We start from the raw sequence: 12,954 nt of genomic DNA on the forward strand, positions 1-12,954 counted from the left end.
TAAATTTATTTATTTGATAGAGAGAGATCACAAGTAGGCAGAGAGGCAAGCAGAGAGAGAGGGGGAAGGAGGCTCCCTGCCAAGCAGAGAGCCCGATGTGGGACTCGATCCCAGGACCCTGGGATCATGACCTGAGCCAAAGGCAGAGGCTTAACCCACTGAGCCACCCAGGCGCCCCAAAAGCATGAACTCTTAACACAGCAATAAATAAATAATAGAATGTCAAAAATTAGGGAATGTTAGGGAAATAACATCATACTAAAGAAAGAGCTATAGATCTGTAATTCCACAAAACCAGAGAATCTTGTTAATTAATTTCTATCTTTGGGATCTCTAAGGGGTATGGACTGTAATTTTTTTGATGATCTACTTGCATCATACTCCTATAAGATCCCTTGGGATAGAGTCACTGACAAAACCCTACAGGCTCTTGTTGATCAAACTCACCTGGAGAAGAAATAGGAACACCCTCTACCCAGGTATTTTTGAAGACTATCTTTAAAATTGGGATCAAAATGAGTATTTTCAAAACGAACTAGAATAGAATGGAATGAATTTTAGAATAAAACATTTTAGGTGGCATTTTCTAAAATAAAGGTAAAAACTGTTTCCTCTAATCTTATTTCATTATTTATATGTGCCATTATATAAAATATATTTCTTATTATTAATATGAATTATCTTAAAAAATGAGATATCCAAAATAATGTCTATTATATCATTTGGAAAAGTCAGGCACTTAATGGACTAGATTATAATTTATCAAAAATGTCCTCTTTTTTTGTGAAATTTAGTCATTTTACCAAGAATGATATGTGAGCACATTAAAATCAAGTCACCAATATTTCTTCAATGTATCAATATAAGAAAATAGCATAAATTATAAGCAAGGGAAGTAAGTATTGAAATATTATTAGAAAAAGTCATATTTGATACCCCACTACCCAGTGTATAGAAAGGACTACATTGGAAAGTGAATGGAGTCTCAATCTATTAAGAGAAGATATATCAAAACAGATGACTGCCAGAAATGGGAGATGATATGAAAATGAGTTATGTATAAAATGTTTCTGGAGCACAAAAAAGAAAACTGGTGAGTCATACAGCATGGAAATTAGGAATCAAGGAAGTCTTTACAGGAGAGGCGGGATTTGAAAGATAAATTTATTGAAAGATAAATCGGAGTTTTCCTTCCAGGTCTCTATCCACCATCCACCTGGTAGAGAAGAGCACCTATGAAAAAGCACATATGAAAGTAAGGAAGCCTACAGGGGCATGTTGTAATTCAGGACTGCAACACAATCTTTCTAATTAGATTATATGTGCTTGCTGTAACAGAGGGAAGACATGGGAGTGGAATTTGAATATAAAATATCATGAGTTAGATGGTAAGAGATCATATATACTATGCCTTCCAAGATATTTCCATAGATATGCATACCCTCCCTTTAAGATAAAATGGGATACTGAAGTTCTTACAACTGCCAAACAGTAAAGCCTTATTCGGCATCTTGGGACCTGAAAACAATATCCCCAATCAAATAGTTGCTTAATTTCTTCAAAACTGAATTTATATATTTGTAGGATCACTAGCCAGGCTTTTAAAATCTTTAACAACCTACTCATTTCATGTAATGGTGATTGGCAACTATGATCAATATCATTTAAGAGATTGTCTTTGTCCCATTGAAAGTGGTATAAACACACACTAAAAATGTATTTTTGATTTCCATATTTATGCTTTATGAAGAACATCTACCTTCTCATGATGTATTCTTTCATCTATTCCCTGACATAACAAAATATATTAATTATGCTATATGTTTCTCTTGGTAATTATGCGTTGCTGGAACTACATTTAAAGATCTAAAATTTTAAGGCACTCTTCTCCGTCTTTGATTTAAAAGACATATTGCACATAAAACTTTATGGCTATCTGCATCCAACAGTTAAGGATTTTTCCATTTTTCTTATTCAATAACCTCTGTGTTTTAAGACCTGGAGGTATTGTACCCTGATCCATAAGCACTGTCTACCCTGCTGCCAGTAAATTTTCAAAGTGATTATACTGCCTTCTCTGAACATCTACCTTTTAATGTATCAGGGGAACAATTTTTTAACATGATATTTTCTTTTTTCTTTTTTTTTTTAAGATTTTATTTATTTATTTGACAGAGAGAGATCACAAGTAGGCAGAGAGGCAAGCAGAAAGAGAGAGGAGGAAGCAGGCTCCCTGCTGAGCAGAGAGCCCGATGTGGGACTCGATCCCAGGACCCTGAGATCATGACCTGAGCCAAAGACAGCGGCTTAACCCACTGAGCCACCCAGGCACCCAACACAATATTTTCTATTTTGTTTTTTTAAGATTTTATTTATTTATTTGAGAGAAGGTGAAAGAGAAAGAGAGGGCACATACAGAGAGATGTAGAAGCAGATTCCCTGATGAGCAGGGAGCCCAATGCCAGGTTTCATCCTAACACCCTAGGATCATGACCTGAACCAAAGGCAGACACTTAACCAACTGAGCCTCTCAGGTGTCCAATATTTTCTATTTTAAAAATGTATTCGTCTCTGTCCTGCAGTAGGGATGAATAACTTCCTCTTAATATTTACAATCCTTTTAGATACAAATTAGGATCATTTATAGGTTAAGAAAATGAGGAACAAACTGGATTTTTGCCACCCTAAAGCTTATGTGACCAGAGAGTAACAAAGCCAAATTCAAATATAGGTACCCCAGTTGTATCAGGGTTCTTTCTACTATTCTTCTTGGCTTTAATCCCAATAAAATGCCATCTTTCGAAATTTATCTGTCATTAGAAGATAAATCGTCCATTATAAAAGTGCTAAAGGAGCTGGAAACTCCAGTGCATCTTCTTTCTCAGAGATGGAATAAATTAAATTAGCCCCAATCGAAAATTTACATTTATTCCTTCAGAAGATTGTCTGAATTTTGAATTTCAGCAAACAAGCTAAGGAAGTTTGAGTGCTTTGAAAAGGGACACAATTACTAGTCATTGCTTTGCCATAATTGAGACTGTAATCTCATATTTTTTGTAACACTGTGATATAACGACTTATAAGAGATATTTATTTCTCTGATATATTTGGTCTTCATTCACAGTTCCATAGAATGCTACAAAGACATGAAGGTGAAATGTGTGTCTTGTTATGTTAATGACATAACTTTTGGACTCCACCCTAGATTGGGAGACGGGAAGCTGAATCAGCCAATGGCCAATGACTCAGTCATGGCTACTTAGTGAAATCTCCGTAAAGACCCAAGAGGACTGGGTTCTGAGAGCTTCCAGTGGGGGAGGTGAGGGAGTTAAACAGTACACTTAATTCAATTAAACTAGACCTGATTTTCTTCTTTTCATCCAGGTACACGAAGGACACATGGCCCAGAGTAACTGCACCCAAGTGACAGAATTTATTCTCATGGGCCTCACAGATCAACAGGAGTTGAAGATGCCACTCTTTGTGGTTTTCTTATCTATCTACCTTTTCACAGTAGTAGGCAACCTAGGTTTGATCCTAGTCATTAGAACAGACTCAAGACTCAACATACCAATGTACTTCTTTCTTAGCAACCTAGCTTTTGTTGATTTCTGTTACTCTTCTGTCATTACACCCAAAATGCTTGGAAATTTCTTATACAAACAAAATGTTATCTCCTTCAATGCATGCGCTGCTCAGTTAGGCTGTTTCCTGGCCTTCATGACCGCTGAGTGCTTGCTGCTGGCTTCCATGGCCTATGACCGATATGTGGCCATTTGTAATCCTCTCCTCTACATGGTTGTAATGTCCCCAGGAATCTGCATTCAGCTTGTGGCCATCCCCTACAGCTATAGCTTTCTGGTTGCACTGTTTCATACCATCCTTACCTTTCGTCTCTCCTACTGTCACTCCAATATCATCAATCATTTCTATTGTGATGACATGCCTCTCCTCAGGCTAACCTGCTCAGACACTCACTCCAAACAGCTTTGGATCTTTGCCTGTGCTGGGATCATGTTCATTTCTTCCCTTCTAGTTGTCTTTGTCTCCTACATGTTTATTATTTCTGCCATCCTGAGGATGCGTTCAGCTGAGGGCAGGCGCAAGGCTTTCTCCACATGTGGCTCTCATGTGTTAGCTGTCACCATATTCTATGGGACCCTCATCTTTATGTACTTACAGCCAAGCTCAAACCATTCCCTAGACACAGACAAAATGGCCTCTGTCTTCTACACAGTGATCATTCCCATGTTGAACCCCTTAATCTACAGTCTCAGGAACAAGGAAGTGAAAGATGCCCTGAAGAAAGTTATCATCAGTAGAAACCAGGCTTTTAAAATGTTCATGAAATTGAGGACGTGATTTGAATAAGTATGAATGGGCTTCTCTTCATTGTCTGGTTTTTCCTCTTAAAAAACTGTCAGAATGTCTATTTTTATTTTTTTAAATTTTGATTATTTTTTAAAGATTTTATTTATTTATTCGACAGAGAAAGATCACAAGTACGCAGAGAGGCAGGATCACAGAGAAAGGAGGAAGCAGGCTCCCTGCTGAGCAGAGTGCCTGATGCGGGACTCGATCCCAGGACTTAACCCACTGAGCCACCCGGGTGCCCGAGAATGTCTATTTTTAATGTGATTTCTGTATATCTGCTCACTATATAATGAAATTTTCAAAATATTTTCACTTAGAATGAGATCTCAGATGTAAAAATAAACATAACAATTTATACCCATTTTCTTATTTTAAATGGAAAGTATATTAAAAATAATTAAGTTTTGTTCCACAGGAAATTACTGTCAAGTAAAAAATGCATAAAAAAACCCATTAATTTGGTCTATAACTAGTTCCAGGCAGAACATGGACAAAAGTTCTGATCCCACCTTCCAAAATTCCTAGTTCAGATTTCTCTACATGACTACATGAACAATATCCCGTGTGAAAAGCAAAGATGCATAGTGTAAATATTATTTTCCTAATATGCTAATTTCTTAAAGATATATGATAATACAAAACCGTTCCATATTATAATTTAACAACCTGCCTTTATTAAAGAGAATAATAATACGTCCTAACTTTACTTTCTGACTGTTTTAACACAACTTTCTACTGACCTGAAAGTCTGGCTTGGCCCCAAAAGACTCTTAAGTAAACTAATTTTTTTTAAGCCTATGAGATCTCATATATTTTTTCCAATTATCTAAAATTTAAAAAAATAATAAGGTAATTCAGGGATTGCATCTCAAGGGCATCATCCACTCCAAATAAATTAACTCAAAACAATGGAAACATTCTAGAACATTTTGCCAGTATCAAGGATCATAAGAGTTATACGGGGCAAAGCTTGTGTAAGTTGATCCTTGTTAATCAAAGTCTAACTTAAAACACAATTAACCCATTGGACAATGAAGCCTATGTGTGGGCTTTCACCAGTTTCTCAATTAAATGAGGACATATAGTGTTTGTTTTTGAGTCTTCTTAAAGATTCAACAATATGAAAGGGGTAACAGTCAATGGGTACTTGTAGATCATGTTCCATCTTTCTATGAGCCTAAAGACCTGAGTTCTAGTCCCAGGTATACTGATGAACTTCAGAGAGCCATTTATAAGTAAGTATTACCATACACAACTGGTAACTGTGATATAGATAAATAGATGTACATTTATATTTATAGATGAGATGATTTATCTATATGTAGATATAGATATGTATGTATATGTTTCAAATAAATCCAATGATCATTTTACAATTTTAAATTACATGGAAAATGGTTTTGAGTTTGCAACTCATGCTTACTAATATATTTTTTTCAATCTATGGGTCATTTCAATGCTTAATGACAGGAAAGACTAAAATGTTATTAACAGCCAGAGAGATATCACATTTAAACTTTCCTTAGGTCAGTGTGCACTTTTGATTCTACTTGGACGGATCATAGAGACACAGGCTGGCTGCTCTGACTTATGGTTCTCAACAGTTTCTTTCCTTCTCTTTTCTTTAAACACATTTACCTACTATTTGAACATTTCCATGGCTCCCTGTTTTCTGTCAGAACTCCTGCAGCAGGTTGTGAGTCTGTATGCTATATACACGAAGTCTATTATTGATATCCCTGAATTCACAAGCTCCTGTCTTGGTGGCTGGTGCACTCTCTGTGCCTCAGCTGTGCCATTAAAAAGCACGGATTCCTTGGAGTCTAAAAGCCTGGGTCTCACATTGGCTGAATAAGAACACAATTTACTCCACTTACAAATTGTTCCTCAGTTTCCTCAGCAATAAGTAGGTGAAAACAATATCATCTGATGAATCTATTGTTTTAGGATTCAAGAAGGCAATGGATTAAAATAAAAACATTTCAGAGTAAAAGACTTTTGAAATTGACAATTTTTAGACTTCTTACTCTTAATTCTAAAATGCTGAACATTTAGGAAACCACCCAAGGTAAGATTTAAGAACTTCCAATTAAATCTGGAGATTTGACAAACAATTTTAATATAAGGGAAAAACAGTTGCCATGATTTTTACTTCAAATTTGATGATTTTGTAAATGGGTTTTGTCCTCTTTGAGGAGAATTGTTTTTAATTTTTTAACAGATTGGTCCACCTTTGCAACATATCACAATGAAATATTATCCCCCAAAATGTGGGGATTATGAAGTCATTTTTAGCGGTAATGATTAAGAACACTTCAAACATCTTTATGGGCACCAGGTAAACACAAATTATAAGAATAACCAATGTGAAAAATTAAGTTATCCATATTCATAGATGTGGAATGCATAGTAACATGGAAATGTACATTTCAGATTGAAATCAAGGGAGCCTGGGTGGCTCAGATGGTTAAGTTTCTACCTTTGGCTCAGGTCATGATCCCAGAGTCCTGGGATCCATTGGGCTCCCTGCTCAGTGGGGAGCCCACTTCTCCCTCTGCCTCTGCTGTTCCCCCTGCTTATGCTCTCTTTCTCTCTCTGTCAAATAAATGAATCTTTAAAAAATGAAATTGAAATGAAGCTTGTTGAAGTAGGGTTAATGCAAAATGTAAAGGATGGTTACAATGAGTAAGGAGAAAAAGCTACAATACCACCTCACAGACATAATTACTGTTAACATTGTGGCATACATGGTTTGTGTATTTTCCCTCTGTGTATAAATATCTATAGGGTATAATGTGATGTGCATATATAGAAATCATTTATCACCAAATAACCTGTGTATCATGCTGCTCTTTTCAACGTGCTATATTGTGAACATTTTTTAGTATCAATAAATGTAGACTTATTTCAGCATTTGAATGACTACTTAATGTTTTACTGAGATGTGCAATAAATGAATAAATTTCAGAGTATACTTAGACAACTTTCAGTTTTGGGTAGGTAAAAATGAAACCATTCATATACTTGCATGCTTTTATCATTTCTCTAATTGCTTAGTGTTAAAACCATCGTATTAGCGGCAGGACTAATTAACAATTTTGATGCTTACTAGCATATATCGTCTTCCAGAAAGATGAAGACAAATTTCACCTTCTTTGGATGTGTAAGGTTGTTTTTGTTTTCCTACACCTTTAGCAACCCTGGGTATAACCATTCTTTTAATTTGATTGATTTAGTGAACAACTTACTGTTAGCTAATCCTTTCATATTTAATAAAATTAACTTTTTCTCTTTGAAATTAATCAGTCTATTGAGAGATATTTATAGTTATAGATACAAATACATTGTAAAGAGAGACTCATTATTGATTCTAAGTGTTTCTCTAGCATATGGTATAATATAAATATACATGTTTTATTAAATAATATTTTATATGATTTTGCTTATAATATCAACCTACTTTTGTATAGAAGTACCACCAGTATCTCTCCTAATATTTTGCAAAAGATATAATCTGTATTTATCCCAATTCCATGTTCAGTGGCTTTAAGTTTGTAGCCTGAAATCAGTGACAGTGGGAATATTTGCATCATAGAAATCAGAAAATCAACAGATGCTACAAATCAGCACTTTTTTCCTGTGATAAACATTCACTGTCCTGCCACAGATTCCTATTTTGTTTTACATTCTCCAGTTTATAATACAGTTTACTATCTGTAATGAAAAATAACTATCCATTACACTTTGTTTTAAGAAATGTCTAGGCTGTTCTTGCAAGTGTATTTAGTAAATACACTTAGGGTTACCCAGCATACATTACATTGTTGAATTAACTTATAAAAATTTTCTTCTTTCCTGAATACCATTCCAGTAATACATAAAATGAAACTATGAGTTTACTCAGCTTAAACATAAACAACAGGAACATATAAGGTCAAGAGTCTGTTAAGTTAAATATTAAATTAAACTCTAGATGTTTATTATTTTAGTAAAAGGCGAAAGATTTATACGATCTGAAGAGAAACCAGAGTATTATTTTAAACAGAATCTTAAAAATTGTGTTTTCACACTTATTTGTGTTTTTTTAATTTGTTTTTTTTTTTAAGATTTTATTTATTTATTTATTTATTTGACAGACAGATCATAAGTAGGCAGAGAGGCAGTCAAAGAGAGAGGGGGGGAAACAGACTCCCCACTGAGCAGAGAGCCTGATGCTGGGCTTGATCCCAGGACCCTGAGATCATGAGCCAAAGGCAGAGGCTTAACCCACTGAGCCACCCAGGTGCTTCTAATTTGTTTTTTAAAAGATTTTATTTATTTTATTTGAGAGTGAGAGATAGAGATAGAAATGATGAGAAAGAGAAAGCATCAGAGGGAGAGGGAAAAGCAGCTTCCTGTTGACCAGAGATACTGACACAGGGCTCAATCCCTGGGATCCTGACCAAAGCCAAAGGCAGATGCTGAACTGACCGAGCCACCCAGGTGCCCATATTTTCACAATTCTTTGAACTTACATTCTTATTATAGCATCATTTTCATTATATTGACTTGAAGCTGAAGACGTCCACAATCATAACAAATGTAATATCTCTCCACTGAAGTTACTGGTTTGGATGCCGTAATACAGTATCATGTACTTCATAAATAATATTTTTTCCCCTTCTTTTATTGCATGGCTAGCACACAGATAATGTCTAGTGACAGTCATGATTGTTTTCATTCTCGATTGAGTTGATTTGCTCAGTATTTAATCATAATATATTACTGAAATGTGCCCCTATCTCTTTTATCACTAAAATATTATTCCTGCTATTGTTGTAACACTGGGTTTTCATTTTATATATGAGATTCCACATTTAATTCAAGACATTTTGTTTTCTTCATCAATCCTCCAGACCACTGAGCATGTTGGAATTTCTGCCTGGAGCAAATCCCTTCAAATCAAAAGCAGGCAATAATGAAACCCAAGAATGGCCCATAGGACCAGCGAGGATTATCTTTCCAATATGGTCACCATAAAATAAGTGTGAGTTAAATTTTTAATCCAAGAAGTAGAAGATCATCCAACATGGATACTCTAAAGAAAATGACATGAGATGCTTCTACACATCTTCCATGGCTGAGGGCAATAATTCAGAAATAACTGAATTCATCCTCTTGGGACTCACACAAAATCTAGAGCTTCAAGCCCTACTTTTTGGGATCTTCCTAGTGATCTACATAATTAGTGTCATAGGTAATCTTGGGTTAATTATGCTAATTCATATCAGTTCTCAGCTTCACACACCTATGTATTTTTTCCTCAGCAACCTAGCTTTTGTGGATTTTTGCTATACCTCCTCTGTCACCCCTAACACCCTGGTGAACTTCTTGCAAGAAATTAAGAGAATATCCTTACCTGCTTGTGCCACCCAATTGTGTTGCTTTATCGTGTTCGTGGTTTGTGAAGTGTATATGCTCTCAGTCATGGCATATGATAGGTATGTCGCCATTTGCAACCCTTTACTCTATACCATCACCATGAACAGAAGGGTCTGTATTCAAATGGTGGTTAGTACATATGTGTATGGCTTTTCTGTTGGACTCCTACAGACAGTCCTTACATTCCACTTATCTTTTTGTGATTCAAATATAATAAATCACTTCTACTGTGATGACATTCCCCTGGTTGGTCTGGCCTGCCGTAAAAGCCATTACAAAGATATCAAAGAACTGGTATTGTTCACACTTGCTGGTTTCAATACCATTTTCTCTCTTCTTATTGTCCTCATCTCCTACATATTCATTCTATTTGCCATTCTGAGGATTAATTCAGCTGAAGGCAGGCAAAAAGCATTCTCCACTTGTGCCTCCCACTTGACTTCCATCACTATATTTTACGGCACTATTATCTTCATGTATATGCAGCCAAAAACAAGCCATTCTCTGGATACCGACAAGATAGCTTCTGTTTTCTATATTATGGTAATCCCCATGCTGAATCCTTTAATATACAGCCTGAGGAATCAGGAAGTCAAAAATGCTTTAAAAAGAATTATGGAAAAGGTGTCTTCTAGTATAAAATAAATGATCTATCATCTAACCAAAAGCCCTCAGAGTTGGGATGCAAAAAAATAAAAACAAAAGAAACAACATCAAAAAAACAGTCATCAAGATTTCTCTATTAGCTTACCATTAGTAATGCGCTTTCAAATGTTATAATATTAAACAAATTCATATCAAAACACAGGATACATTAATTTTCGGATTTTATTTTATATTATCATGAGAATTCTAACTCGTGAAAATATTGAAAGACATGAAAATAAAATAAATTCGATTGCAAATAGAGGTTAAATTGTTCCATAGATCATCTAAAATCAATCTCTTTTCCATAGAGGAGTTTTGACTTGAACATTCCAATTCATGAACTTGACCTTGGTAAAAACCATGTCTACTTTAGATCACTAAAGGAGCTTTTCTTTCTTTATTTATTTTTTAATTTAATTTAATTTATTTTTTTTTCAGTGGTCCATAATTCATTGTTTATGCACCACACCCTGTGCTCCATGTAATATGTGCCCTCCTTAATACCCACCACCAGGTCACCCACGTTATTAACATTGTCTATAAAAGACACACGTGCACTCCTAGTAAGATGAATCTGAAAAGAATTGTTGGTTCTAGTGACCTCACATGGGCAATGGCATCAACACTGGTAGAACACTTAAAGGAAGACTGAAAAAGCAAGCTTGAATTTTAACAAATGAGACAAGTCCATCAGAGCAGAATAAAGTCTGTGGATTAAGTAATAGTGCTGCACCAATATTAATTTGTGGATTTTTATAATAGTACTGTGGTCATTTAAGAGTTCCCCTGTTTTTAGTAAATATACGCTGTTGAGTATATAAGAATAAGGAAGCATCATGTCTCTGACCGATTATTAAACAGTTCAGGATAAAAGAATGTGGTAAAATATTAATGTCTGAGGAATCTAGGTGAAGGGTGTAGAGGAAGTCCTTGTAAAATGTTAGCTTCGATAATTCTGAAATTATGTCAAAATAAAAAGTTAAAAAAAGTTCCTCAGAATTTATTATTCAATTTTAATGTTTGGGGTTCCTGGGTGGTTCAATGGGTTAAGTGTCAACTCTTGATTTTGGCTCAGGTCACAATCTTAGGGTCCCTAGATTGAGCTCTACATGAGGTTCTGTACTCAGTATGGAGTCTGCTTGATAGTCCCTCTTTGTCTCCCTCTGCCCCTCCCCCCTCTAAAATAAAAAAATAAATAAATCTTTTTTAAAAGATTTAATGTTTTAGTTGATTAGTATATTTTAACACATTTTTCATTTTGGTGTCCTCAAATTCTTTGTTAGCTTTAAAAAACTGTAACTTCATATAAATAAAACAAGTTTTATTTGTTATGTTATTCTATAACTTTTACAAATAATACTTATATCTTCCTTAAGAAAATAAATAAATGAAACTACCCATTCATCCTCAATAAAACTTAATTTAACAAAATGGACTTTTGCTATATAAGGACTTACTACTAAAATTGTATTTTTCACTTGTTACAAACTAAAACAGTATACCATGTCTTTTATAGAAAACTTTAGGAGGACCTGTCGTCAAGTGTCTGCCCCAGCTCAGGTCATGATCCCTGGGGTGGAGCCCCAGATCAGGCTCCCCGCTTAGCAGGGAGTCTGCTTCTCCCTCTCCCTCTGCTCCTCCCCATGCTTGTGCATTCTCTCTCTCTCGTTCATGCTCTCTCTCTCAAATAAATAAATAAAATCCTTAAAATAAATAAGAAAATTTATATCAAAATTTTGTATAACAATTCTTAAAGTCACTGCATTTTGTTACTAACTTTATGATCCATACCTGAAGTAAATTCTGACACTGAGAGCAAACACTTGAAACCCAGACTTCCAGTCACCTCAATGGTAGAAGCAGGCAGATTCTACTGGGCTGGCATCATCAATGCCAGGTATTCCTAGAACAAATTTTCTCATCAGTTCATCATGCTACTATAAGCTCAGGCTGGTCATCTATAAAGAAGAAAGCCAATTCTGGAATAAAATTCAAGAATGTTTTACAATAAGACCCTTTGTTTGAAGACACAATTCCCAGCAGTGTAAAAAGGAACTAACAAATTTAATTTCTTTACCCTTGATCATAGCCAAAAGACTGAGAAGTGATCCTTTAATTTCTTTAATGCTCATTTTGTAAACATTTTTTGATAACATAATAGTTTTTCAGACATTCTGTTGAATGTTGAAATATTCCAAAAGTCCACTTTATTCCCCAAGGCTTATTTATGTGATCTAAATTCTTTGGATCTTATTTTTTATTTATAAATGACAGCTAATTCATTGATCTCCATCATGCTTTCTTTCATTGATTCATTCAGCCAAAAATTATTAAAAGTATCATTTCACCAAAAATGTATATATTTTTTTTTTTCCTTGTAGAGGCTTAGAGGTCAAAAAAGCCGTCTGTATATAAAGGAAGAAGGGAAATACCATCGAGTCAACAGTCTTTTCAAAGTTAAATATGAAACACAGAAATATCAATTCCCATGAGGATTTCAAAACACAAAAA

The 12,954-nt window shown here is 35.0% G+C and overlaps 2 protein-coding genes across 2 annotated transcripts; both read left to right on the forward strand.

Annotated features, from left to right (window-relative positions):
• Positions 1 to 3,399: 3,399 nt before the first annotated feature.
• Positions 3,400 to 4,362, forward strand: LOC116599937 (olfactory receptor 8U9). Its single transcript, XM_032359872.1, has one exon. It carries the CDS (start codon positions 3,400 to 3,402, stop codon positions 4,360 to 4,362), a length of 963 nt encoding a protein of 320 aa, XP_032215763.1.
• A 5,118-nt stretch (positions 4,363 to 9,480) lies between these two features.
• On the forward strand, positions 9,481 to 10,440 carry LOC116600004 (olfactory receptor 5AL1-like). The gene has a single exon (XM_032359934.1). The coding sequence runs from the start codon at positions 9,490 to 9,492 to the stop codon at positions 10,438 to 10,440; it is 951 nt and encodes a 316-aa protein (XP_032215825.1). The 5' UTR covers positions 9,481 to 9,489.
• Positions 10,441 to 12,954: the final 2,514 nt, after the last annotated feature.

Source organism: Mustela erminea, chromosome 9, assembly GCF_009829155.1.
Source record: "Mustela erminea isolate mMusErm1 chromosome 9, mMusErm1.Pri, whole genome shotgun sequence".
Taxonomy (NCBI): Eukaryota; Metazoa; Chordata; class Mammalia; order Carnivora; family Mustelidae; genus Mustela; species Mustela erminea.